Source organism: Pantherophis guttatus, chromosome 2 (genome assembly GCF_059756535.1).
Source record: "Pantherophis guttatus breed Tessera chromosome 2, ASM5975653v1, whole genome shotgun sequence".
NCBI classification, from domain to species: domain Eukaryota; kingdom Metazoa; phylum Chordata; class Lepidosauria; order Squamata; family Colubridae; genus Pantherophis; species Pantherophis guttatus.
In genome coordinates, this window is record NC_142064.1 from 147,525,153 (window position 1) to 147,553,075 (window position 27,923).

The 27,923-nt window shown below is 36.4% G+C and overlaps 2 protein-coding genes across 3 annotated transcripts in view; one reads left to right on the forward strand and one right to left on the reverse strand.

Moving 5' to 3' along the window:
- CEP95 (centrosomal protein 95) overlaps positions 1–2,319 on the forward strand; it is a 33,043-nt gene extending 30,724 nt beyond the window's left edge. The window contains exons 20-22 of the mRNA XM_087886980.1: positions 1,138–1,284; positions 1,365–1,436; positions 1,946–2,319. Of these exons, the coding sequence (XP_087743106.1) occupies positions 1,138–1,284; positions 1,365–1,436; positions 1,946–2,125 (399 nt within the window). The 3' untranslated portion in view covers positions 2,126–2,319. The remainder of the gene's footprint in view (positions 1–1,137; positions 1,285–1,364; positions 1,437–1,945) is intronic.
- A 3,060-nt stretch (positions 2,320–5,379) lies between these two features.
- The window catches only part of SMURF2 (SMAD specific E3 ubiquitin protein ligase 2), a 73,016-nt gene continuing 50,472 nt past the window's right edge, over positions 5,380–27,923 (reverse strand). For both annotated transcript variants that reach the window (XM_034412623.3, XM_087886981.1), the window contains exons 10-19: positions 27,481–27,639; positions 21,136–21,343; positions 20,091–20,194; positions 17,195–17,309; positions 16,424–16,602; positions 15,591–15,728; positions 15,252–15,372; positions 14,014–14,215; positions 12,795–12,870; positions 5,380–9,436 (exon numbers count right to left, since the gene is read on the reverse strand). In XM_034412623.3, the coding sequence (XP_034268514.2) occupies positions 9,337–9,436; positions 12,795–12,870; positions 14,014–14,215; positions 15,252–15,372; positions 15,591–15,728; positions 16,424–16,602; positions 17,195–17,309; positions 20,091–20,194; positions 21,136–21,343; positions 27,481–27,639 (1,402 nt within the window). In that variant the 3' untranslated portion in view covers positions 5,380–9,336. The remainder of the gene's footprint in view (positions 9,437–12,794; positions 12,871–14,013; positions 14,216–15,251; positions 15,373–15,590; positions 15,729–16,423; positions 16,603–17,194; positions 17,310–20,090; positions 20,195–21,135; positions 21,344–27,480; positions 27,640–27,923) is intronic.

Consider the following 27,923-nt stretch of genomic DNA (forward strand, 5'->3'; position numbering starts at 1 on the left):
GTTGCCTCGTACCATTTGTTAATCAAGAAAAGTAGAGAGGATTACGTCCTGGAAAGGCATCTTTGTGGTGAGAACACTGTACCAAAAATGTCAGAGGGAAGTTTTAGTAAGTGAACTTAAAAGTTTGAGCCAACATATCTACTTGAATTTCCTATGCTGCTACTGCCTCAAAAAGTTATTACAGGTAGTTGTTAATTTAAAACCATTCATTTAATGACTCTTTGAAATTACAGTGGCACTGGAAAAAAGACTTTTGATCATTTGTCACACGACCATTGCAGCATCCTCCGGGTCACATGATCAAAATTTGGACACTTGGCAACTGGCAGGTATTGATGATGGTTGCAGTGTCCAGGGTCATGTCATCACCTTTTGTGACCTTCTGATAAGCATTGGGGAATTCAATGGGGAAGCCAGATTCACTTATCAACCATGTTACTAACGAAACAACTTCATTGATTCATTTAATAATTAAAATGGGGCAAAACTCATTTAAAAATTGTCCTGCTTAGCAACAGAAATTTTGGGCTCAATTGTGGTCATAAGTCGAGGACTACCTGTCCTTGGGAGTTCAGTAAAAGGTAGATATGCATAAACATAGTGAATTAACTAGTTGAAAGGAAATGATCTGTTAATTGATTTGATTGATTGTGATTCAGGTTGATGAAGAATAGATTATTTATGGAGAACATCTTGGGTTATTGCTGCTCCCTCTTGCTAACTTTTTTAAACAATTCAACAGTCCCAATTGCTACATCCTTTGCATCACAAGGGCATAGAATAAGAATTTTGATCTTGTAGCATATTTTATATTATGAAGTTCCTAATCTGCAAAGTTTTATAGTAAGTGTTACAACTCCCAATGAGTTTTCCATTTCTGCTCAAGGATAATTTGATAAGGATAGAAGGATTTCCTATGGGAATAAGGAATTATCTATAAAATGGCTGGATAGCGCTCATTGAGACAAAGCCACCGTCAGTTAAAATTGTCAAAAGGGAAACTAAGATTATACACTGCATATGACTTTGTGACAAAGTTGGACATGGGCTGTGTCTAAAAATAGTTACGTTCCCCTGAAATTATTTTTTTTAAACAAAGCTGTTCTTATGCTTGTTAATGGAATGTCATTTTGATAGATATTTAAACAACTGTTTGAAGAAGGCTTGGAAATTCAAAAGCAAAGATTTCTTGAGTTGAGGTCATATGCCAAGGAAAAACGTGCTGAACAAAAGAAGCAGTATCAAGATGAACTGCAATCCATGGAAAACTATTACAAAGATCAGGTAGGCTTCCTCTTGATATCATAAAGATGGTGCTTAATCTATCGCAGTCCATTATTAATTTTTCTTTCACTTTCCTTTAGTTTGCAATGCTGGCTGAAGCTGTTTCAGAAGAACGTCGAGAAATCCAAACCAGAGAGCGAGCACATACCCAGGTAAGTCTTCTCCCATAGAGAGGAAATCTGCATTCTTTCTTCAGCGCTTTGAAGATGACTCCCAAATGTTGCAGTTGAATTTGTACACAAGAAGACATGGTGGCGCGGTGATTAGAATGCAGTATTGCAGACTGACTCTGCCCGCTGCCAGGAGTTCGCTCCTGACCGGCTCAAAGTTGACTCAGCCTTCTATCCTTCTGAGGTTGGTAAAATGAGGACCCAGATTATTGGGGGCAATAGGCTGACTTTGTAAAACCGCTTAGAGAGGGCTGTAAAGCACTGTGAAGCGGTATATAAATCTAAGTGCTATTGCTAAGTGCTATTAATCTGACAAGGGGGGAAATTATTATATAGATTTAATTATATTTAAACTATAATAAATAAATGGCCCAACCTCTTTTTGGAGTATTTTGCTCAGCCTGAGAACTATGCGCACTTTTCCTGTAAAGTTTTAGAACTATAATTGAATAGGGAAATGGCTCAGCATAATCCTAATGGTTTCTTTTCAGACATTAAGTAAAGTGAAACGTGAACTGAGATCCAAGCTGGAGAAAGAGATTAAAGAACTGCAGGACATGATCACACATGATGATGATGATTTGTTTTTCCGAGAACTAGAAGCTGATCGGCTGAAATCCAGACTCTTGGTGGCTTCTTTTCAGTGCAGCAAGAACTATCTGTTTCTTTAAAAGCCTGGCATGCTTGTATCATATCTATGTGGCTTTTTTCAAGGAGACCGGGATCAAAACTATAAAATTAGTGGTTTAGTTTCCTGCCCCAAGACCAAGATTAAGTTGATGTTATGAAAATATTGCACTGATATTTTCAAAACAAATCGTTTTAAAGACTTTGTCAATAAAGATTAGCTTCCTTATAATCAAAATTCAACTATCTCCGAGTGTAACTTCTGTGGCCAAATTCTATTTTGCTCCTGTAAATTGCTATCACAGATTGGGCTAATGTAAAAAGCAAAACAAAAACAAATTGTAGGTTATGGCACTTGAATATTCCCAGGTATCGCTGTCAAACTTGCCTGACTGGTCATAGTTTGCTGTATTTTTTTCCTCCTCCATTTTGAAGATGGCGATATTTGCTCTTCTCATATCATCTGGCCCTTGTCTAATTTACCGGATGTTCTTAATTATATATAAAGTGTTAGCTAGACCAACAGCACTGTAAGATGCAATTAATTTGGAAGTCATTCAAGGCAAAGAGGTATTCCCTAACCATGTCTTATATGTCAATCCTGTTGTTTCATCCTGCCCTTTGGTTTTCTACTGAAACACATAGTTAGTTGCTTGTTGGAGAATTTTTCTACTATATAACATTTTATGAGTATTGTATCTCATATACTTTATTAGTTGAAGAATCTTCAGGGACTCTCTATCTTTATTTCTCCAGGTAGTAATGGATAATGGAGATCTGTTATAAATATTACTTACCTAATGGAATTGTTGGGAAAAGTTCTTCTCTGCAGAGCTATGCTTTTAGATGGCTGTATCTTCTTTCTTAGGCAAAAAATGTGAGAAAAACTTTTTAACATACCTTTTCCTATCCATTGGAGATAAATCTCTTTAAAGAGTGAAACTAAAAGTAGGCCAGCTGTAAGAGCTGGGTTTAGGCAAGTTCTACGGTAGAAACACTTAGCCTGCTCATCCATGTTTTGGCTGAGATGTAATTTGGGAAACGGTGTTGCAGTGCTTCTTTCTCTGGCAAATTCCAGTCATTTGGCAAATTCCATGTCCATCTGTTGTCAGATATGGAGAGGTCCAATCCAAATCCACTGGTTTGTGGAGTGCCACAAGGCTTGACACTCGCCTCTCCTGTAGGATAGCTACACTAAAACCACTGGTTGAGGACATGCATTGATCTGGAGTCAAGTAGTAGCAGTATGCTGCTAATACTCAACCAGATACCTTGTTAAAAGTCTGTAGAGTTTCTGAATCATCCAGGACATGGTTGTCCCAAAGGTGCTTTTTTTCAGGATGCAACTGGACTTTCCAGTTTTTTCTTTTGAAGACATTTTGCTTCTCATCCAAGAAGCTTCTGACAGGATAGTGGGGAATGGAAGGATTGATATTCCTTGCAGACAGCTAGTAATTTACATCATTTTAGAGGGTTGTTGAAGCACTTGGAGGTTTATCTCTGTCCTCCGTGTCACCTGAGTAGTGCTCCTGGTTCCTGTTGTCTGCAATTTTCCCCCCTGGAAATCCATTCCTACTCCCACACCTTCCAAAGGGTGTTCATCCCAAATTGTATAGCAATAGATACCTTGTTCTTTGTGCCCAAAGGCTATTTGGATCTGGATGAGTAGGAACAGGCTTCTGTTTAACCCTGGCAAAACCAAGTGGCTATGGCTTCACAGTTATACTGTGGTTCTCCATCTTTATGTATCAGGTTATACTTCCTTAAACAACTGGTGCCCAATTGAGGATCATCCTCAAGGTTGACTCAGCCTTTCATCCTTCCAAGGTCGGTAAAATGAGGACCCAGATTGTTGGGGGCAATCTGCTGACTGTAAACTGCTTAGAGAGGGCTGTAAAGCACTATGAAGTGGTATATAAGTCTAAGTGCTATTGCTCTCTTAGGTGCATGGCTCCTGCTTGATAAGAAGGTGGCAGCTGTGGTCAGGAAAGTACCAGCTTATCTGATGCTCCGATTGCACCATTTTCTGGAGTGTTTTCTTCTCACAGTTTTCCATGAGTTCTATGTAAGGCTGTATTTGAAGTTCATGTGGAAGCTACAGTTAATCCAGAATGCAGTAGCATGAGCAATTATAGTTTCGCCTTTCTGTGGTCATTCCCACCTCTGCTAACCATTGTCAGTGAACTGGTTGCAATTCAAGATGCCAGTTATCACCTGCAAAACTCTAGCATAGGGAGTGGCTGAGGGACCATTGCTCTCCCATCATGTGACAGAGCTGGCATGTTTTGAGTACTATCCATTTATTAACCAATGCCATCTGATGGGACCCAGAAAGTGTCCCATATCTGCCATGGCACCTGTTCTCTTGAATTGCATCTCCCCAGAAGTTCTAACCACCCAATTCTACAAGCCTTTTTTCACAATCATTGAAGTCTTAGCTCTGGGATAGACGATTTAGTGTATATTGTATAGTTTGGCAAGTGTATGTGGGTTTTTTCCTCATATGGTTAGGTGTATTATGGTTGGTTCTTATTTTAAGGTATTGCATTTAATTTTAATTTATACATTATCCAGAATCAGTGCTAAGTTGAGTGATCTTATAAATCAAATAAATACATTTTGCTATATCAAGGCCAAACGTGCAATTAAAATTCCTTGTATTTGCAAAAGAATGGGCCCCAGAAACTTTTGCTGCTGAAAATCTAAAGCTCTTTTATTTGAAAAAAAAAATGAAATATTTCAGGGTATATTCTACCTATAAAGTGCTGCTATTTTAACACCTCAACTACCATATCATGACGATTAGGGTGAAGTGATTATAATTGTTCTTCCACATTTTTACTGTTGTGCTGGACTCAGCAATCTGAATAATACAAATAGATAATATTTTGTATAATATCTCTGAGTTATACAATGCCAAGACATGTAGAAAGAAAAATCTTGAAAGGGAAATCTGTTGCCAGGCTTTGAACACACACATTGTCTCTGGGAATATAGTGGGAAAAAACCTCCCCTTTCTCCTTCTATCTTAGTTTCTGCAAATGGCAGAATTTGATCTCAGCAGGGTATTAAAAATGTGACAACAAAAACAGGAATGCAGCGGAAAACCTTACCGACTGTATTCTCCCCTTTTAAAAAATTACAAATGTAAATATTTGACATAGAAACTCAAAGTCAACATCAGCCAATGGACAGTGGAATGATGCCTCCAAGGTTAGCCGTATTCCTATCCAGGATTTCTGTGATTTCTTAAAACTACTAAGATCACTTGTTATTTAAAAGTAAAAAAACAAACAACTTTTAAAACCTTTGATGCTGTGACAGTGCAAACAGCATTCAATTTTATTGCTCAATTTCTGCATGGGTACATACTCAAAAAAATTTATACAGATGTATTGTTAAAGCTCATGTAACAGCTTGGTGAAAATACAATATCAATGCTAAACACATTCTGTAATAAATACAATAGAAATGGAACTGAAACATGTGTCAGTTTATGGCAGAATGAAGTATACCAAATATAGGTTTGTTTTAGTAGGACAGAACTTTTAGGATTTGGCAGAGTCAGAAATCTTCTAAATAAACAGTATGTCTTAAGTACAAATTGAACCTGTTAACTATATAGTGCAGTTCAAAGTTTGTAGCAGTGATGTCATGCTACATTACAAATGTGATTACAAAAGCAGAAGTTCCTTCTGTTAATGCAGCCAGTTTAACTGCACCACAGGTTTAATGATATAGTGTTGCAGAATAAAAATTAAAAAAAAAACAAAAAAAATCTCTGTGCTCTGGACTCTAGTACAAACACAAATGTTTGGTAAAAATAAAAATCAGTTTAGAGAAACTGAACCTATGTGCAAAAAAATAGAATACATACTGTACAAAGCACCATTACAAAACTTTACACCTAGAAATTAAACTTGAAAATGTGTCTTGAGTACTTAATCACAGAATCCTAGCAAATTGTCACTATTCATTTTAACACATTCATTCCTGCAAAAAAACAAAACAAAACATGGAAATGTGAGGTGGCATCTCTCAACTATTCAATCCACGTTCAGAATTGATGAAGAAATCCTATAGGAAAACGGGTGCACTGGAAATAAATATTCACATTTAAACCTAGGGTAAAAATCCAAAGGTCCAGCATCATATTTAGCCCTGGGAAAAGAGGCATTGGCTATACATCTGCAACAGATGGGCTGAGAAGAGCTTCCGGTAAGTTGTGTGCTTTAAAGCTTTTAATGGTTTTTATGCAGATAAAAAGGCACTCAGAAGACCTGAGAATTCTATTTGCATTCGTCTGCTCAGTGTTGGTTCAAGCAAGATGCAGGTATAGTTTAATTTTGCCTAATACATAGAGAATTAGACTAGTGCTGTAATAGAAAGTTCTCTGAACACAATTTAAAGTAGAGCAACAATGCAGTCACTGTTCAAAAACAAAGTTTTGTAATTGGACCAGGTTGGATTTGCCTTTTCCCAAACTTAACACCCCATTGTCTTCATTGTCGACAAATTCTTTCAGCTCTCAATTTCCACTCTTAAGATTGCTAGGTTTCATCCTATTCAAAATGGAGGCATCTTAGACAAGACAAGACAAGGCAATTACTGCCAATCTAATGGTAAGTCTGCAGAAAAGGAAGAACAGGCAGATTTTCCTTATGGAGCAAGAAACAAGGTGGATTTTAGATACAATCTAGTTATCCAAGAAGCTCCTGAGGAGTTCATGTACATACAAAAGAAAAGACCTGAATGGTCAATTATAAAAGGCAGGAATCCACCTTCGGAGGTGCTCAGCACTCAGTGCTCAATGGTGTATGAAAACCAAGGCTCCATAAGTTCTTCATTCAACATCTAGAAAATAAATCAATGCTATTCCTGAAACCTGAAAGATAAACTGAAAAAGGCAGAGATTATCCCAGAGATGATCTGAAGGAAAAAAATAACAACTTCAGACAGGCACAAAAGAAGATATCCTAACTGGGAATAAGGGCTTGTTCCTTATCAGCTTCAAAATTATTTTATTGGGAGCGGATAAACTTGTGTTCAACAGATACTTTGTAGGAAACTTTCACAACCTACCACTGATTGTGCTGACTGGAATCACTAGAAGGTAAAATCCAAAACATCTGAAGGGCAACCAGCTCCCTACTCTGGAACTAAGCTGCCACACATGCCTCAGTAGCAGGCTTTGAATAACTGTAATGCTGCAGAGCCCATAAACAGTAATCTAATCTACCAGAAACTTTATTGGTTCTGTTCAACTATGAATCAAATAGACCATCTATCATCACCAACTCCTATACTACAATTGTCTAATTTGTGCAATTGCTTCTTATTCCAATATTTCTGCCTTTTTGCATTAACAAAGGTACCATGAAATTCTTTCAAGAACAAAGTCAAATTAAAACTACACTTTATCCTCGAAATGCAGTAGTGCCTGATGGAACCGGCAATTGCCATACAAACCTGCTGGACTCCAGGATCAACATTTGGACCAAGTCAGAAGAGAAACACTACATATAGTGAACACGCTTTGCCCTTCTTGCCTTTCCTTCACGTTCTTTTAAAACATTTTCTTAAAAATCGAACAGCAAAGCTACGCAGTTTCCAAAGTGTAATTGGCACTCTTGATTATCAGTCTAATAATAATAATAAAAAACTGGTGGCTTACAATTAGTTCTTAGAGCATGCATTGCATTGTTTACTGTCCTTGACTGTGGAAAGGTAAGCAGCTGAACTTTTTAAGTTTGCAGCATTGCTGAATGAGGGCTAATTCAACACATGCAAGCTCCACTTTAATTTGCCACATAGGTAAGTAGGACATATGGAAAATATTAGCATTAACCATAAACACACTGATTATGACATTCAGCAATTTTTATACCAGCTATTGTTCTTGTCATAGCAGCCACACGGAATTACACGGAAAGTTTCAATATGTGAGCCACCTTCAACAAACGTACATCTTATCAATTAAGGACTGTGTTCAAATGTATATATAAATTACCAGTATTAGAAGATGCCTTTTGTTTTTTAAGCATTCCACACATGCTTGCATTAAAACAAAGGCAAATTCCTATGTATCTGAGCCAGCTGCTTAATGTAACACATTATATACCACATCAGTATTTCATCGCTGAATCAACTATATTGTGGGGGGCAGGAGGGGAGGTGTTTCCTTACTTGTCCTTATCACAAACTCATTGACTGCAAGCAGTTCAAAGTAAAAGCAATTTTATCTGGATCAGATTATTGAGCAATATACAGTGCAGGCTGGTTGTATCTGAATGTAAAAGCTTTGGTTGATTTGACATCCACAGAGTGTTTTGAACAATCAACTGATGATTTATGAAGGCTAATGATATCATCCATATATATTTAGGAGTCTAAAAAAATGCAGCAGTTCCATTTAAAATGGAAAGCAATTTTTTTAAAAAAACGTCTCAAGTATTGACTTTTTACAAAAATGCTCATTTAAAAAATGCTGAACGCCTACATTTTTAAAAAGGGCTTTCCACATTTACCACAAAGTACTGTACCAAATGCAGTGCAATTTAATTCAGATAAGATTCTGCTAGAGAAATCTGACTGAAGATCCAAACCTTATAAATCATGCTTGAGAAATATAAAAATCCTGACAAAGGACCACTGAAATTGAACTTATAATACAGAATAAAATCATTGCACTGTATAAGAAGATACAGTTTATACTGTGAAGTGGCCTTACTTTAAAAGGTTTGTGATTTGTTTAGCCAATTTTATGCAAAAGTTAGAATAATCAAAATACTTTATTTTAAAAAATAGCAAGTACAGGTGCTATTCAGGTGCTATTCAGAATCACATTTATATAAGTCAGCTGGAATGTGGCTTGTACCAAGAGCTGTCCCTTGGACCTCTGATAGTAGAAATCAGGTAAGCAAACAGATCGGATCACCTCTTACAAAAATAGTAGTCTTCTTTCAAAGAGAATACTGCTTAATTGTTGAAATGAAGGAAAAGTCAGCATTCTGCATGTTCAAGATACTAGTTTTTAATAGCAGCTGAATTATTCCTTGGCAGGAGCCACAGAACATTTTCTTGAATGAAGAATTCCAAAAATGGTCCTTTCCCTCATATTGTCCTCTAGTACGAGAAGGAAAAAAAAAAAAAGGGGGGGGGAGTTTCCTATATTTCAAGCATTTATTGTATCATGGCTGAGGAAAGGATTTTCTGCTTGGAGTATAAATTCAGTTCCACGCAGGTCTGCAAGTGATCATTCCACGGCAAACCCACATGTTTCTTCAATGGCGGTTAGCAGCTTTTCATAGAGCTTCTCATAGCTTTCGTAAGGAGGAATGTCTATCCGATTGAAGCTGTAAGCAAACAACAAAGAAAAAGCATTTCAATTTATAATGTTGATGACTCAAAAAAGCAATGCAACTAATACTGATTAATGAAGGTGAGCTTCATATTTTAATGGTGGGTGTGTTATTAAGAACACAGCTTCCCCAAGGACTGTTTTATGGGATAAAACTAGACCCAACTAGCAGAAGACAGGTATTGGAACAACATAAATAAAACTGGCTATCTATAACTGGATATTATTGATCATCTATGAATCCCCACAAATAGGGTATGCATTTAGAAACTTTTAGAACAGCATCCTCCAACCTTCGGGCACCGGGGATCAATTCTGTGAGAGAGGTTTTTCTATGGACCAGAGGGGGCGTGGTTTTGTGTACTGCCTGCATCCCATAGGTGGGACTTTGCTTGTTTATGCGGCCTGGTTTCTGACATGCCACAGACTAGTGCCCGTCCATGGACCGGGGATTGGGGACCCCTGATTTAGAGCCTAGTGACAGTGTGGTCAAGTTGTAACAGAATTGGATTAGTGGGGAGACCCAGGTTCATGCCTACTCTCAACCACAGAGATTCACTTTGGGCCAATCACTCACTTTTAGCTCTCCCTTCCTCACAGAATTCTTGCACAGCAGTAGGGAAACACAGACTTTGTTCTTCAATGAATAGTGAATAGTGAAGCCAAGGCAAAATAAAATAAAAATAAAAATTTCCCTCTATAAAAGATTCTTGATGTGGCAAGAAATTCAGAGTACAGTAGTTGGTTTTACCAACTTGCTTTCTTCAATAAATCTGGAATCATAAGGATGAGGATTGACAAACAAATAGTATGTTGTAAACATGGTTCTTGCTTATCAGTTACAACTGGGACCAGCAACTCAGTTGCTAAAGTACAGGAAAAATTTGCTAGAGACCACTCTGCTAGAGAAAAGTTCCCTGAGAATGGATTCCAGCATTAGTCCGATAGCTTGGATAACTGAACCTCTGGTTCTGGTGACTGACCCAGATTGGATCCTACATTAAAAATTGCTACATGAAAAATGATATAACATGCCAAACTTATATCATTTCTGTTTTGGTTGTTAAGCAAATCACAAGGCCCTTAAAGTAAGGTATCACATGACAATGGCTTGTGATTTCACATCTGCATTCTCCATTAATTCTGTTTGTTGAAAAGTGGTTGTGAAGCTCGCAAATAACAATCATGTGACTGCAGGACACGGCGACAGCCGTAAATGCAAGGATTGGTCACAGAACTGGGGGTTTTTTAAACTCTTGTAATGGTTGTTAATACAGTTGGTAAACAAGAACTACTTGTACCAGGTGTTCTAAATGTCAGTTTTGTAAATATATTATGTGAATTTACTGTATGAATTTACGCTAGTGCAAAAAATAAAATTAATAACCCATCTAAGAGTGGGGAGTTTGTTCTTTATTGCCTTGTGAAATGTGACCTTAAGGGTAAAGATTGTGAAAAAAAGGTCAAGAGTGCATTGATATGCACCTTTCCAAGGATTTTGAGGAAGAGCTGAAGGAAGTTAAAAGAAAGAAAATTAAAGAATTTAATGCTCCTAACTCTGTGGCATACATAGTGGGCAGAGTCCCCACCAGAGATCCAAACAAAATTGGGTAGAGATGCATAATCTTTATATATAAATCATAGAGCTGATGATGACGAAGCAACATACACCATCCCAGGATCGAAATAAAATACAGAAAACAAAACAATCATCTGGAACTCTTGGGATAAGCCACCAAATAAATGATAAGAGTTTATTTCCAATAGGTACACCTGGATTGAGTGTCAGAGTTCCACCTATACACCTACTTTTTGGATTTCACTCACATGGTATTAGCCATTCTGAATGTAAACATGGACAGATGCAGATAATTGGCAAAATTGCTTGCCTATTTTGTCCTCCAAAATGAAACACTGGAATGACATTAAAGAAATTCTCGTCCAATAAGTAATCAGTTTATATTACTGCACCAAAGTTTGTAAAATGTGATCTGGCAATTCACATGCAAATTCCGTGATCTGTACAGTTTCTCAGCTCACACATTGATGTTCTCACAAAGAACCACTTAATTGTGATTCAAGTGGCTTAAAATGAGTATACTATGTAAGTTATCTAAACGAGTGGTAAAATATTTGGATTCTCTTATGCATGTAGATAGAGTTTGTTGACACTTTTCACAGTTTGAATCTTGACAGCCAGGTGCCCGAGATTACTTAAACAAAGAGCATCGGACAATTGTATTTTACAAACTGGAGGAGGACTTTAGCTTACCTAATTCTGGAGGATTAGTTTACCTAAAAGCTAATCAATTTTCAAAAATATTTTAAAAATAAGGTAGTGCTTTATGAAGTTACAAACATGGCTGAAAAATTGCTTATCACAACGTGACACACAAATTACATTAATACAGATAGTCCTCAATTTACAATTGAGCCCAAAATTTATGTTGTTAAGTGAGAAATTTGTTAAGTGACTTTTGCCCCACATTTTACAACTTTTGCCCCACATTTGTTAAGTGAATCATTGCAGTTGTTAAATTAGTAACATGGTTGTTAGTAGGAATCTGGCTTCCCCATTGACGTTGCTTGTCAGAAGGTCACAAAAAAGGATCACATGACTCTGGGATACTGCAACCGTCATACATGTGAGTCAATTGTCAAGCATCCAAATGTAAATCACGTGACCATGGGGATGCTACAATAGTCCTAAGTGTGAAAAATGGTCGTAAGTCACTTTTTTCAGTACCGTTGTAACTTCGAACAATCACTAAATGAACTTGTAAGTCAAGGACTACCTGTAGTTAGGAAACTCTGGGCACAAAGAACAACTAGTAGTAACAGGAAAATATTAGCATATTAAAGCTTTAATTTCAAGTGAAAACCCATTTTGATGGAATCAACAAAAACACTGGGTCTTATAGGGTTGCCCCTCCTGGTATTGTTGAATTACAATTCCACAAAATCCAAGTGACCATGACTACTGATGGCAGATGCTGGAACTGAAGTTTGACATCATTTGGAAAATTAATGTACCACCACAGAATTGACCTATCTCAACTGACTGTGGCGTCCATCTTTCTCTGATTTTTGAGATTTTTATCAGATTGTTAATTGAGTGATAGAACTGCAAAAGCACACATGCAACTTATAAACATGGATACTCTTTCATTTTATATCACAACATTTCCAGCAAAACCAATGCTGAATTCTTTTATTAATGGTTTCTGTAAAGGGCACGTATATTGAACTAGATTAATCGTGTTTTTGGAGCTGAAGCATTAACAACCATCTCTCTAATTAGTTGCATAACTTCAATAAAGAAAAAGGCTAACAGAGAATAGCTCCTGACTTACCAAGTATGAGCTTTTGGCAGATTATTTGTGCTGGCATCAATCTGGTGAATGGTAAACAGTCTTGGGCCAGCAGCACCTGGAATTGCATCAAAGACAATACTGTTCAATATAGGCAGACCTCAACTTATGACCACAATTGAGACCAAAATTTCCATTGCTAAGTAAGACAGTTGTTAAGTGAGTTTTGCCCGGAATATCATTGTCATTAAGTGAATCCAGCTTCCTCCATTGACTTTGCTTGTCGAAAGTTAGATGGGAAGGTTACAAATGGGATCACATGATCCTGGGATAGTTCAACTGTCATAAATACATGCCAGTTGTCAAGCATCTGAATTTTGATCACATGACCATGGGGATGCTATAACGGTAGTGTGAAAAATGGTCATAGGTCACTTTTTGCAACTCTGAATGGTCACTAAATGAATGATTGTAAGTTGAGGACTACCTGTATTACACGGCATTAATCAAAGAATATACTACAGGCCAATGAAGCAAACACTGTTATACTGTACAAGGAAAGATGTGCATGTGAGCAAGCACATGTCAATATAAGATATACATGTGTACAGTATATCTTATTGAGAAAGTTCTTTCTTCCTCAAATATACTCCATTAAGATTGATCTAAGATTTTACACTGTACACGTGGACTAGCACTAATTATGCAAATCAAAGTTATATTTCAATTAATGTGTAAAAACAACTCCAGAAGCATACACTGTGTCTAAAGGTATGTCCTTCGTGAACTCGTAACTAGCACCCAAATGCTTATAAAATTCAAGTTATATTCAAGTTATATTCAAGTTATATGTTGTGTGCCACAGCATGCAGGATGTGGGTCCCACTCTGCCCATGAAAATAAAGAAAATCTAAGGTGTGAGTTTGATGCTCTGCAAAATAATGGGAATTACTACTCAGACAACTATGATCAAACTAGATGCACAGAATAATGCTAATATTTAGATGAATGGATGAAGCAAATTGATCAATTAAATGAAATTGGATTGCATGCAGGTTTACTTACTGAAAAGAAGAGGGCTTAAGTAGCCATGGCCCCTTCAAATATGATTAAACCTGTACCCAGCTGCAACACGTTTCAGTTCAGGTATTTAATCAAAAATCTGTTTTGCAATACATGATATGAAACACTACTTTGGAAAGGATAATATTTGTATGCAGTAAACTGGACTCGAGAGAGCTATAGAGATGATTGTTTTTACCTTGCAATGCTTTGAAACCCTGAAGAGGCACTCTGGATGATCCGGTCACAAACTGTAGTAATCGAGCCCTCCTCTCTTCATCAAAGAGCTCCACAGCTTTCCAGAACCACTTGACAATGTTGCTATCTGGGGTGCAATGTTTTAACCTTGTGTTGGCCTTCCAGTCGTTAACATCTATTTTCCCAAGGCCACAAATGATGAGCTGTTGAGAATTGCACACACAAAGATCAATGGCATGAAATAATGTATAAAATCAGAAGCTACTAGACCTCAGGGACAGGGAACGAAGATACTGTTCAACTTTTAAATGGTAAGTGCCCTATGCCCATTATGAAATGATTATCAGTTTCAGATTTGATGACCGAAAGCATTCCCCCCCCCAAAAAAACCTGGAGTGGTCCAATCTTAACAATCAACCAGAATTGCTTGGCAAGTGGGCATCATAAAAACTGAATGATAAAACAAACAAAAAGCACATCTTTTCTATATTTGACAAGTCTCATTAGTAAGATCAAGTGTACCAAGAAGTAGAATATATGGGGCATTAGGAACCGGTGATCAAAATTATTTTCCTATGAAATATATGACTTGATTCAGAAGCTGCCAGGAGCCCTTACTGTTTAGCTCAGTAACCTATGATGTTTTCCAGACTGAAGGTCTCACATACTTTTGAGGGCCCTGCTGGGGACCATACTCCAAAGTAAGATGGACGTTCAATCATTCAATCCGAGGTTGTTTCATTTAAATTTAAGTAAAAATCAATACAATTTATTCTAGCCAGAGGACTTTGGAGTTGGCAGGAATGTTGGTATTCTTTTTCCAACTGCCCTGCTTCTAGCAAGAGGCAGATCTGGAACTTCTGTTTTTGGAGTGAGGAGAAAAGGCAGTCTAGCCTAGCAGAAACAGAACAGAACAAGAATGATGAAGCTCATAAAGGGGAGAATGTTACAGACTTCTCCATCTTTTCATACTCAATAAATCTGGTTTACGATGGGGAAGACAGGACTTCTGCAAACATCTCAGGTGACAATATGAGCAGTTCATCTTCATCTTCGATTACTGGCCACATTTACAAAGCACAACTTTGAGCCTGTCTTGTGTTTATCTGAGCATCTACATATTCTATGTGTCTGCATAATTTTTACTGCGAATACATTAGAAAGGAGGGAAAGTTCCCACCTGCCCTCTCTCACACACATCCCATATAGAAGAAAAACATTGATAATTAACATACTAACCTCTAGTTCCTTCTCATCAAATGTCTTCAGCAGATGCTGTGGAATTACTTCATTAAAACCTTTCTGCAGAGCAAGGAACTGAGCTTCAATTCCTCTTAAAAATCGCCAATTTACATACAACCTGTAAAAAAAAAATCACAATTATCACTGGGGTTTTTTTTTCTGTCCACAAAGTGCAGATTCTGTTACCTGAAATAACTGTTCTAAGGCACAGGGCAATAAAAATATTGTAAAATAAATGAATACAAAACATTTAGATGTATAAATTAATAAGGTGCATTTAACATGTAACAATTCTCTCTAGACAGAACACCACTAACAAATAAACTTTTAAAATACCTGACATATTCTTTTTTACTCTCTTCTGTGACAGGAATGCTTTTGCCATTGGGCTTAAGTTCGTGCTGTATGATTTCACCATATGCATTGTGCTCCACACAAAATGTATGGTCTAAGACTCCTGTAATATCATTCTCCCTGAAAAAAACACAGAAAAATAATTAAAACGTAAATGTCTAGTCATACTGTACATTTTTAGTCTCAAACAAAATAATAACAAATATTTACTTCCATAGAGCTCTCTCTACAATATCAATCTGAATAGGTTGTGTATTTTCCCCCTCTTCTTCACTAAACTTTTCTCATAAAAGAATAAATGAAATTCTAAAACATTCTGAAATATGAAGAACCTTTCCACTCAAAGATTAGACTTTCCAAAACTATCAGTCTCCCCATGTGGCTCTCAAACGTTTACAAAACTAAAATGACAATTGCTGAACAGTTTCTCCTATTTTTAGTTTAAGAGGCAAAGGGATGGTGAATTTCTGACATGTGGTAGGTTCATTTCTAGTGTCAATACACATGTGTGGAAACTACTGAATTAATGGAGGGTTAGAGTATTCAAGTATGTGAGAGAAATTCTGGAACAATAATGAATTTAAGAAAAGTTAAAAATGCATCTTTTAAATAAATCCTTAAATGTATATTTTTTTCATAGATCATTTCTAAAGAAATAATAACCTTTAAGAGGCAAGGAATGGATATTTTAAAGAATTTAAATAATCCTAATTTAAAATTAATTTAACAAAATAGCCACTGAATAAAAATGACCAGTATATACTGTATATACCCCATTCTAGAGACAGTATAATTTTAAAGGGATAAGTACATACAGTATCCATACTAAGCTGTTGTGAAGATCTGGGTCAACTAATTCCATGTCGTCCAATGTAATTGGCTTTCCTAGCAGCTGTTTATAAAAAGGCAATGTAAAGCCCCCATCAATATAATGTCCGTGAAACACAGCCATTCCCATGATTCGACCAACAAAATGGAAGTAGGATAAATGTTCCTGGAATTGAAAGAACATATATAATCAGGATCAAATCAGATTCTTCTAGCCCAATTTCTAAGCATATTATACTGTACAGCAGGTTCTATCAAATATCACAAGATAAGAATAATAAAAGTATTTGTTTTACTTCCACCAATAAAGAAACATCTGACTGTATATAAATTATTTTTATTCAAAAACTCATTTTCTAGCTAATCTTATGATTATATAATAGCAATAGCACTTAGGACTTAAATACAGCTTCACAGTGTTTTACAGCCCTCTCTAAGCGGTCTACAGAACCAGCATATTGCCCCCAACAATCTGGGTCCTCATTTTACCAACCTCGGAAGGATGGAAGGCTGAGTCAGCCTTGAGCCTAGTAAGATTCGAACTGCCAAATTGCAGTCAGCAGAAGTATCCTGCAGTACTGCATTATAACCACTGCGCCACCACAGAATATAATGTCCTTATATTTAGCCTAATGATTTCTTACAACATAAACTTTTTAGCAGATTTGTGCCCATCCATTTTTTTTAATCTAATGGCTCACATTTATTTACACCTGCTGGTCAAATACAGCATAAGCCTTAAAAGTATTTTGTCATACCGGGTTAACAGCAGAATCTGGATTTATCTGTAAAGTATAGATGTCATCACGGGAATACTGGAAGAGGCCATAATATGGATTCAGCATTTCATGGGATAGCAAATACAGCCATTCCCTGAAGGAAACACAAACATTGCACAAAAAAACTTTTAATGAAGCCTTAGGCAAAAGGTGATAATATGACCCAAAGATGAAACAGCAATTATTCATTATTGTGCCCTAAGGCCAACACTTTACGATGTCAGAATTCGACATCTTGCTGCCTTGCCTGAGATTTCATTATTTCATACTCCATTTGTGCCAAGGCACAATTTAGCTACTATACATGCTATGGATATATTGCTTGCAAAATCCTGGGAAAACAGCTGCCAACAAGTGTTTGAAATCTATTCAAGATATTTCAAGAAATCTTTTCAAGTCAAATTTTGGAAGGAAGTGGGCAAAAAATGAAATTTTGGAAGAAAGAGATGGAACAAAGACTATGCAGGATTAAGATGGCAAGGAGAGAGAGAAGTAGCTTTAGTTCCTTGCCTAGCATTTTATACAGGTAGTCCTTGAGTTATGACCAGAATTGAGCTCAACATTTCTTTGTTAAGCAAGACAGTTGCAAAGTGAGTTTTGCCCCATTTTACAACTTTTTTTGCCACTTGTTTTTTTGCCACACTTGTTAAGTGAATCACTGCTGTTGCTATAACATGGTTGTTAAGCAAACCTGGCTTCCCCATTGACTCTGCTTGTCAGAAGGAAACAAAAGCTGATCACATGACCCCAGGATACTACAACTACCATAAATAAATGCCAGTTGCCAAGCGTCTGAATTTCAATCATGTGACCACGCTGCAATGGTCATGTAAAAATGATCATAAATTCCTTTTTTCAGCGCCTTTATAACTTTGAATGGTATTAAACGAATGGCTGTAAGTCGAGAACTAGCTGTATTTCCACAGAGAAGTATTCTGTAAAGTAAGGAAGTACACAGGGAAGAAAACATTGGTAGAAATTACATAGTTATATTCTAGGATCCAAGCTGTATTTTATTATTTCGTATTTAAGAAAAAGAGACAAACACGTAAAGGGTTAACATTGTATTTATTCAGAAAAGAAAAAACAGCTTTTTAGCTAAATTGAACAATTTTTTCTATTTAAAATTGTATGTACAAAAAGGAAAATAAAAGAAAACAAATCATTAATCCAATTAGAACTGTTGGTATTTACTTTTTTTAGATTTAAAATACAGGATATTAATTTAAGGGCACAAAACCTAAGTATGTCTCAGAAATTTAAATTACCATGAAACATTTTTTTTACTGTTTCTGCTCATTGGAAATGTAATTCTGATTATGACAGTCTCATGGCATATGGTTCAACTCAGCCTCAGCATGTTAAAATATGCTGAAATATGCTATCACTTGTTATTACATTAAAAGTTTACATTTTGAAGTGCTAAATAAATTTGTTTCCCTTGATAATTAACGGAAACCCCCTCCCGCCACCAATTAATAAAATTCATAGCCCTTCAGAGATCTACTTTTCTGGCTCTGAATCACTTAATCTCATTGCCGATAGGTTTGTTCATGCCAAAATGAATTGAATTGGAAGACAACTGCCAAACATTACTTAGAAGCACCCTATCCTACTTTTAAAATATAGTTTTAAAACATGTTACTAAAGAAAGCTGTGGATTAAATTTGAATGGAAGGAAAGAGGATATGCTCCTCCTGAGTAAAAGGCTCATAAAGTACCCATTGATGTCTATGCACAGTGCAAATACAAAAGATTAAGAACCACTCCTGGGTAGCTATTCTTCACTTCTTTAGTTGTACAAGAGAGAATTGTTCAAGAAACTAGGAAAGGCTATAGTTGGAACTGTAGCCGTTGGTCTCCAAAATTATTCTCCCTTTGAATCCATTTTCCTCCACTACCATTTTTCTTTGTGTTGTTTCATTTCCCCCCCCCCCCCATTTTCCCACTCCAGAATTTACCTGTAATGGACTAGATCATACCTAGTATTTTAAACAATATGATTTCAAGCAAAATCAGGCAAGGTTGGCTAAAGCTTCTTTGCTTTACAAAACACTACCACAAGATGGAGCCTTATTAGTGTAAATAATTTTACACTAAATATTTTATAAATCTAAATATTTCAGTGCAATAATTACTCTAAAATTGTTATAATCACTGTGGATACAAGCATATTAGAGAAATTTACCAGCTCTCAAACAATCTTGGCCAAAATCAAAGTTGAAAGACAAAGTCAAGTTGGAAGTCAAAGTTACTTAATACTTGGATGAGAGACTACCAAGAAGTACTCAGGTTTGTAAAAATTTTGGCAGGTTAGACTGGGAAGTCAAAAAACACCTCCAGAAGAATACAATGGGAAACTTCTGTTGTATTGTGATTAATATGGACTTTTTTATTAAATGACTAAGACTTGAGCTTGGCTTGAAACTTTAATCTGTTTTTAGCCCTTGTCAGTCCTTTATTGGCCATACTTCCCGATTTGGAGTGGTAAAAAGCAAGCTTTGAGCATATAGGTTTCCAAGATCAATCCCTGGCAATGGTCTATCAAAGGAGGTCAAAAGGTTATGAGAATAAAAGACTTCATTCTAGAATACAACTAAGAGCTGCTGAATACCTTGTTACGTTATACATATTGCACTCTAAAAAGATCTCAAATTAAAGGATACGTTTGGCCCATGAAATGCTACCAGTGTACTAACTAACTAGAAGGGAGGCTGTTTGGTCTCCTTGGCATTTAAATTTACCAAAAATTGCAGAACATTGCCTCCAATGCTGCTCTCAAAGGTACTAGGATCTAAAGTTAGTTCAATTATCACTATACTAAAAAAAAACCAAGCTAAAGTATTATATATTTTAAGCTGGATTTATTATTTACCTGGCAACACCTCCATAATCAAGGCCTTCTTCCCCACGAAATTTTATCATTAATCTCTTCCATAGGTCTTTCGGTCTCATCTTCATGACTTGTCTATAAGACTCCTGCAATTACATTAAGTACCTATTAGTCAAATACGTCCTACGTTTTCAACTTGAACTGGACTGTACAAAATTTACACTATTGCCTTAATTAGTAAAGTTTTATTCTTGATTGTCAGATTGATAAAAATGCCATTAGTGTTCAGAGATACTGCTTGCATAGGTTTATAAATTCAAGTACATACAGTAAGTTCAATACCTGGTTTACTTAAGGGAAAAAATACATCTTTAATATTTTATAGGAAACCTATACTCTTCTAATATAATTATGTTGTTTGGTCATATCCATATTTATTCTAATGTAAGTCATATCAGCTGAAGAAAAATCACTTACTTCTAAAAAAGACTGTAGAGAACATAAACAAATTAATTTCAGACTTTACCAGAAGGATGCTGACTCCACAAAATCACAAGCCCCTACTGAATCTCAAAATACAAGTAGTCCTTGACTCACAACCACAATTGAGCCCCAAACATCTGTTGCTATGTCTTGCATAGCATAGTGAGTTTTACCCCCAAGAAAGGAGCTTTTTTGCCAGAGTTGTTAAGTGAAACACTGCAATTGTTAAGTTAGTAACACAGCTGTTAAGTGAATCTGGCTTCCTCAATGACTTTGCTTGTCAGAAGGTTGCAAAAGGTGATCACATGACTCCAGGACACTGCAACCATCATAAATGGTTGCCAATGAATTTTGATCAAGTAACCACGGGGATGCTACAACGGTCATAAATGTGAGAATAGTCATATGTCACTTTTTTCTGTGCCAATGGAACTTTGAATGATCACTAAACAAATGGCTGTAAGCCAAGGACTACCTGCATGCGTTGTAACTCAATAATGCCTTAAGAATTTTCCTCCATTTGTAGTGCAAAATCCCAGATCATCATAATATTAAGCACTGGCTTTTATTTTAATTCAGCAATAATTTATAATTCTCACATTACCTCAAAAATTTCTTCCCTGGAGACCTCTATACGGCAGTGTCCAGCTTGGGGCTGCTGCTGGGAGAGCTCTTGCCTCAAAATCTTGAGTTTTTGTACTAGATCCCGTTTGTACCTTGGCACAGTAAGACATTCAGCTTCGTCTGAAAGTTGGCACAGTGAAACAACTTGTTGCTGCTGTTGCGGCTGATCTTTAAGTTGATTTTGACGGCTGAAAAGAAACAGAGCGACTTTGACTTTCAAGATTCTAAGACTTCCGGTTGCTCTCATTGCCACGGCTTCCATAAAACTCATGTGAGCTGATGTTGAAAAAAAAAAATATTCAGTGTGCTATTCTATCAAAATTCTGTGAAGGAGCCTGGAAGAATACATACTCCAGTTTCTTTTAATACTGAACATTTCAAGTACTTTATTTATATATTTTTTAAAAATAGATCAGAGCACAATATGGGCATTACTCGAAATGTCTCAAACTGCCCTATTTTTCCAAGTTTTTCAGGTGTGTCCAAAGACAAATAATCTAAAAGGAGGATACTATCATACATTTTAATTGCTTTTCCTGAAAAGTTAATTTACAAAAATGCTTCTAGAGAGTTTAGCTAAGTTGGTCTCCACTGTACCTGAATTTGCCTTAACCACAGGAATGTAGGCAATTTTACAACTGGCACAGATAAATGAATATTTTCACTAGCTTTTAAAGAAAAATGTTATAAAACTAAGTTCAGACAGTGAGGGATGAAAACATGATATATTCAAGGTAGGACCTTCTGACATTTTTTATAGTTACAAACTCATGCCAAAATGTGCAGCATTTTAAGTAGAAAGAACATTATTTCAGAATAAAAGTTTTGCTAAGAAAAAATGTCTACATCTGATTGTTTAAAAGACTATATGAAATGTCAGATGAAACTGTGAAAGTAATATAGTTCTTAGTAGCCACAATGTGGAGAAACATAATTCATTGCCTCTTCCAATTATTAGCAGAAGCTAAAACAAAGCCAATCAATCTAATTTATTAATTTTACGAGAAATGAGAGGCAAATATAGATGGAACACAATAATTCTGATAGAGCACAACCATGGCTTTACTGTTTATCAAAACGTTGATGAAAATTCAATAAAGACTTAAATATACACATGGATAAATCCATTCATAGATAAGATGACCCTCAATTTTTAACCACAATAACAAGAAAAATGTACCACTTCCAGATAAATCAACTCTTGAAATTCAGTGTGTCATAATTTTCACAATTGGCTTATCCATAGGGGACACATTTTTTGGTGGCATTTTAGTTACAAATTCAAAGGTCAGCTTATTTGCAAATGATCTTATCCATGAATGTGTACCCTGTTTCCCCCAAAATAAGACATCCCCTGATAATAAGCCGAATCGGGCTTAAGACAGGGTCTTTTTTTCGGGAAAACATGGTAATCTTAAATAACTATTACCATATATATTCACAGGTAAACCTATCAGAGGATAAACCAAACCAAATGTTACGGGTGTGTTCAATTAAGAATCAAGAGAACAAATAATAGTGGACTTAAATTTCCAACCTACTGTTTATTTGTAATTATTTATATAACTTTGTAAGTACTCCCATCTTTATTAGCATCTGAGGATATTTAATAACATTTAAAGAATATCATGAAATCAATCTATTGCTCAATAACTCATATTTATAGTTCATAAAAATTAATGCCTATAGGTCAAGACTGTGCAATCCTACCGTTTCCCCCAAAATAAGACATCCCCTGATAATAAACCCAATCGGGCTTTTGAGTGCATAGCAATAAGGCCAAGCGCTTATTTCAGGGTTCAAAAAAATATAAGACAGGATCTTATTTTCGGGGAAACACTGTAGTCAGGATTAGATTTCCTCAGACAGCACCACTTGACTAGTAATAGCTTGTGATAGAAATGCAAGTCATTTAGTTTTGTTTTTTTTCTTTTTAATCCTTATCTGGTTAATATAGTTGCAAGAATCATATTAGAGCTCTCTAGTTTTAATTCTCAGATTTTTCTGCATTATGCCATGAGAACCCTGCTATAAACTAAGTAATCACTGATTAATGGAATAAGAATGTTTAGACAGCATCATAAAGGATGAAAGTGTCTTGTTCTTTACAAAGAGATGGCTGTTTCTCTTATAATTGACATTTTCAGTACCAGGCATGGACCATGGCAGCCAAGATGTCTTGTTTACTATCAACAGATGTTTGCCAACCATGCTTACTAATATCAAAAACCACTGTTGCCAACCTGGATACATAGCAGCAGCCAACATAAACCAGAAGCGGTCAGGTCAAAACATCATCAACAAATGCTTTCTTCCTCCATTCTTTAGTTTATGCCAAGTAATAAAATTGTGGCTGCTGTTTTTAAACTTAATTCTGGCTGACAGAATTTTCTGTTCTTCCAGCCACTTCCAGTTCTTCTGCTGTCAGCAGTCATAACTAGGTAAAATGAGGACCTGGATTGTGGGGGCAATAAGCTGACTTTGTATAAAAAAGAACATCGCTTGGGGGGGGGGGCGAAAGCCCTACTAAGCAGGTATATACAAAAGTATGAAGGCTATTACTTAACGCATTGTAAGCCGTCCTGAGTCTCCGGAGAAGGGCAGCATATAAATCAAACCAATAAATAAATAAATAAACTAGCAATTCTACTTTACCCTCAGTTTAAAAATAAGATTATGTATAAACTTATCTGCTTTAAGTAGAATGGCAAAAGAACTCATGAAGCATTTCTCAGGAACAGGTAGACTTTCAACTGGATTTTTAAAAAATGGGCTTTTTTGTGTTCTCAGGAGTCAATATATTTAGGCTGTTATAGGTAGAAATTAAAGGAATAAATTAAAGGTAGCAAATGTGGCATGTCAAATGCTCCAGACTTTTGGAAGTGTCCCTACTCCAGGAGTCATTTAGCCTGCCTTTAAAGATCTGGATTTTTATTTATTTTTTAATCCCACTTTTATAAGTAATTCATGGTGGCAAACATACCTAATAATATTTTATTATTTTATTTTACTTTATTTTATTTTATTTTATATTTTATTATTTTATTTTATTATTATTTTATTTTATTTTATTTTTTGTTTTAGATTTATTTGCTGCCTAGCTCGTTTCAAAGCAACTCTGGGTGGCTTACAGCATTAAAACCATAAAAGAGAAATATTTTTAAAACAATAAAAATAGAATTACAATCACAGATAAAATATTTAAAAGATGGGGGGAGGGAGCAGGATGTGAGGGTGTACGTGGGGGTTGCCTCTTATTTCGACAACCACCTCCACTATGACGTTCCCCCAAAAGGGCCCCAAGACCCAGCAGTGCCAGGTCTTCATGCTCTTGCAGAAAGTCAGAAGGATAAGAGCCGATATCAACTTAGGGAGTAAGATGTTCCAAAGGGCAGGAGCCACAGCAGAGAAGGCCCTTCTCCTGGACCCTGTCTGCTGAAATTCCTTGACTGATTTTCTCCACAACAAAAACCTTATGAGGTGAGTTGGGCTGAGAGAATAACTGGTCCAAAGTCATCCATCTGGCTTTTATGCCTAAGGTGGGACTAGAGCCTTGGTAGTACAGGGGTTTAAGGCACCCTGTTATTAAGCTGGTTATTAAGATTAAGACCAGCTGCCTGCAATTACTGCAGGGTTCGAATCTCGCCAAGGCTCAAGGTTGACTCAGCCTTCCATCCTTTCTAAGGTACGTGAAATGAGGACCCAGTTTGTGGGGGCAATAAGCTGACTTTGTATAAATATACAAAAGGATGAAGGCTATTGCTGAGCACATTGTAAGCCGCCCTGAGTCTTCGGAGAAGGGCGGCATATAAATCTAATTAAAAAAAAAAAAAAAAGAACTCCCACGCTCCTGGTTTTTAGCCAGATGCATTAAATGCAACTGGCTCTCCAGTTGAGTCTGGGAGTGGATTACCCATTGGGTGAGACATTAATAACTGGCTTTCAATACAACCAGCTTGTTTTTCTTTAGTGCAAATACAAGAAGAAAACATTTTCATTTATCCTATATAGTATATCATGAAGGAACAAATGCTATATAAGATTGATCAGATACTACACTTTTGCTGATGACACTGCTAGCTGAATTTCTGAAATCCTTTCATAATGAAAAACAGATGCATAAAAGAAAAAAATAAAGTATGTAGCTTGGGATGTGCAAAAAAATAAGTCTGTGATTTTAGAACCTGACAAATAGAATGTTCTTTCTGTTGCAAGAAGCCTAATTTGTTATGCCTTTTTGTTAGCCTACATGAAACACAAATTATGTTCTATACCAATGATGGCTAACCTTTTTGCCGTAGCTTGCCAAAAGTGGGGGGAGCACAGGGGGGTCATGCATGCACGTGCTCACACCCATAATTCAATGGCTCCCATGCCCGCCCCTCTGCGCATGCAAGCATGACCCCCCCCTGCACTCCCCCTGCTTTTGGCACGCGACTGCAAAAAAGTTACCGGTCGGCCCAGTAGGCCTGTTTTTCACCTTCCCTAGGCTCCAGAGGCTTTCTTGGAGGCTGGGGAGGGTAAAAACAGCCTTCACCCCCCCCATCCCGGAGACCCTCTGGAGGCCCCTCCAGTGGGCCCAGAAGGCCCAAAAAACAGCTGGCCGGCCCGCCACATGCGCGCTGCAGCTGAGCTAGGGCAACGCTCACGTGCCCACAATATAGCTCCGTGTGCCACCTGTGGCACGCGTGCCATAGGTTCGCCATCATGGTTCTATACTATACTTCTGATTGTTAGTCAAAAAATGCCTATTTTTAAGTCTTTGGAAAGTGCTTGACATTTGGTCTAGATAGTAGATAGAAAGTCTGCTGTAATATCACGGTCAGTAAGATAAACCAGATTTGAACAGTTATGCAAACCAAAAGATTTTCTAAAAATTTGTAATTACATTTTAAAACAGATATATAAAAATGACATTTTTAGATAATTTGTAACCTGCTTTAGGATCATCTAACCAAGAAATTTATCTTCCAGAGTCATGTTCCAAAATATTGTTTTGTGAAAACATAGTTTTAATACATTTTTAAAAAGAGACTCAAGTGGACATGCAACTATTTCTCACATATATAGAATGAAGCTGACAAAGCAGAAGCCAGCAGTTCCCAGACTATTACCTCAGTATAGATCATATATCTTCCAAGGCCATCAAAAGAATAGATTGTTATCTATTGATTTGGAAAGGCAGGAGGAAAAAACCTTGCATTTAAACCCTGAACTTATATAACAACTTTAATGTCAATGTATTGAAGTGGATAAATCTTCCACGAGTATACTGTTTTATTCTTATCTGCAATAAACAGATTAATCAAGCTGAGTCATGTCTGTGAGGCTTTTGTTAAGAAAAAAAAAGTAAAGAAAGATAGTTTCTGAATTGGATGTTAAATACCTAATGAGTTAAAATTTACAGTTGGGATATAAAGGTATTTAAGTTCAGAAACTATATTCTAGGAAGATCTGAAATAATTAATAATTGTGTCTAGACAACAGCAAATTTTGCTCAACTTTTGCTCTTGGGAAGAATAGAAGTATTAAATGCAGGAGCAAAACTGGAAAATCCCTGGTGCAGAAAATACAAGTTTTTTGGATTAAAAATGCTTCCTTAGGATCCTGTTTCAACTCTTATCAAGAGAAAAACAATACTATCCTATAGTTTGATTTAAAACAATATAAGATGTTAATTTCCTTAGAAAGAATGTAATCAGATATTCCTGAAAAATCCCCATCTAGATCAGTTACCCATGAAAATATAAATCATACCCTACTACCAGAGAGCCAATTTCAATTAGCATAGAGAAATTTTCTCATATTTTATATATAGTAAATTAGTATTATATACTTTAAGCCAAGTACCAATCTTCCAAAATTGAAAATGACACCGAAGCTCTCCCCCCGGCCCCCCTTTTTTCCTTTCTTTCTAGGCTTCGTGTATCTTAGGTTTTTCTATTTTAATTTGGACAGATGCAAAAGAAATTAAGGAGAAACCTGGCTGTTAGGGATAGAAGAAATACAGAACATGTTTTTTTTTATAACAGTAAAAATAAAATATAACCAATGATTAACAAAAATGGTAACATTCCTAACATCCCTTTACAAATCAGTGACTTTTCAAATAGAACACAATTTCAACGTGCTCTTTTCCAGAGCATTAGGCTCCATGACACACGCTAATCCATGCTATAGCAGATCAAATATTCTGCTGTAGATTAGGTTAATCTAAAATGCACATGTAGAAATTAAAAAGCATAAGAGACTTTCCTGGAAAACTACCTTAAATGCTCTAAATATTATTAGCCACGTATTGGTGATATCAGTGATATTAACTCACTTTAGAACCAGGTGCAAATTAGCTGATAGCCGTGGATCCGTAAACTGTGTGGTCCTGTTGTTATGATCAACAAAATAAACTCTGCCTGTGGCTGTGTTTCGGATTTCCCATCCAGGAGGCAAAGGCCCAAGCTCTTCACAATTGATGTTGCTAAGATCCCTGCAAAAAACAAATAGAAACGAAGAATATCTCAGCACAGGGCTTCTGAGCCAAACAGGCAGAAATGTAACATAACTATTCCATGAAGTCTGTGCGTATGCATTGTTTCGGAAACATTATCTCTTCAGTTGGAATCTTTAGTCCCTCGGAGTAAGTCCACGAAAGTAAAAGGAAAAACATACTCTTAGAAAGACATTGCACTGCATGTGCCTTGGAAATGCTGTTATCACAAAGCTATACTAGTTGTTGTTGTTTTTAAATAAATATTCCTGTAATCAGCGTGA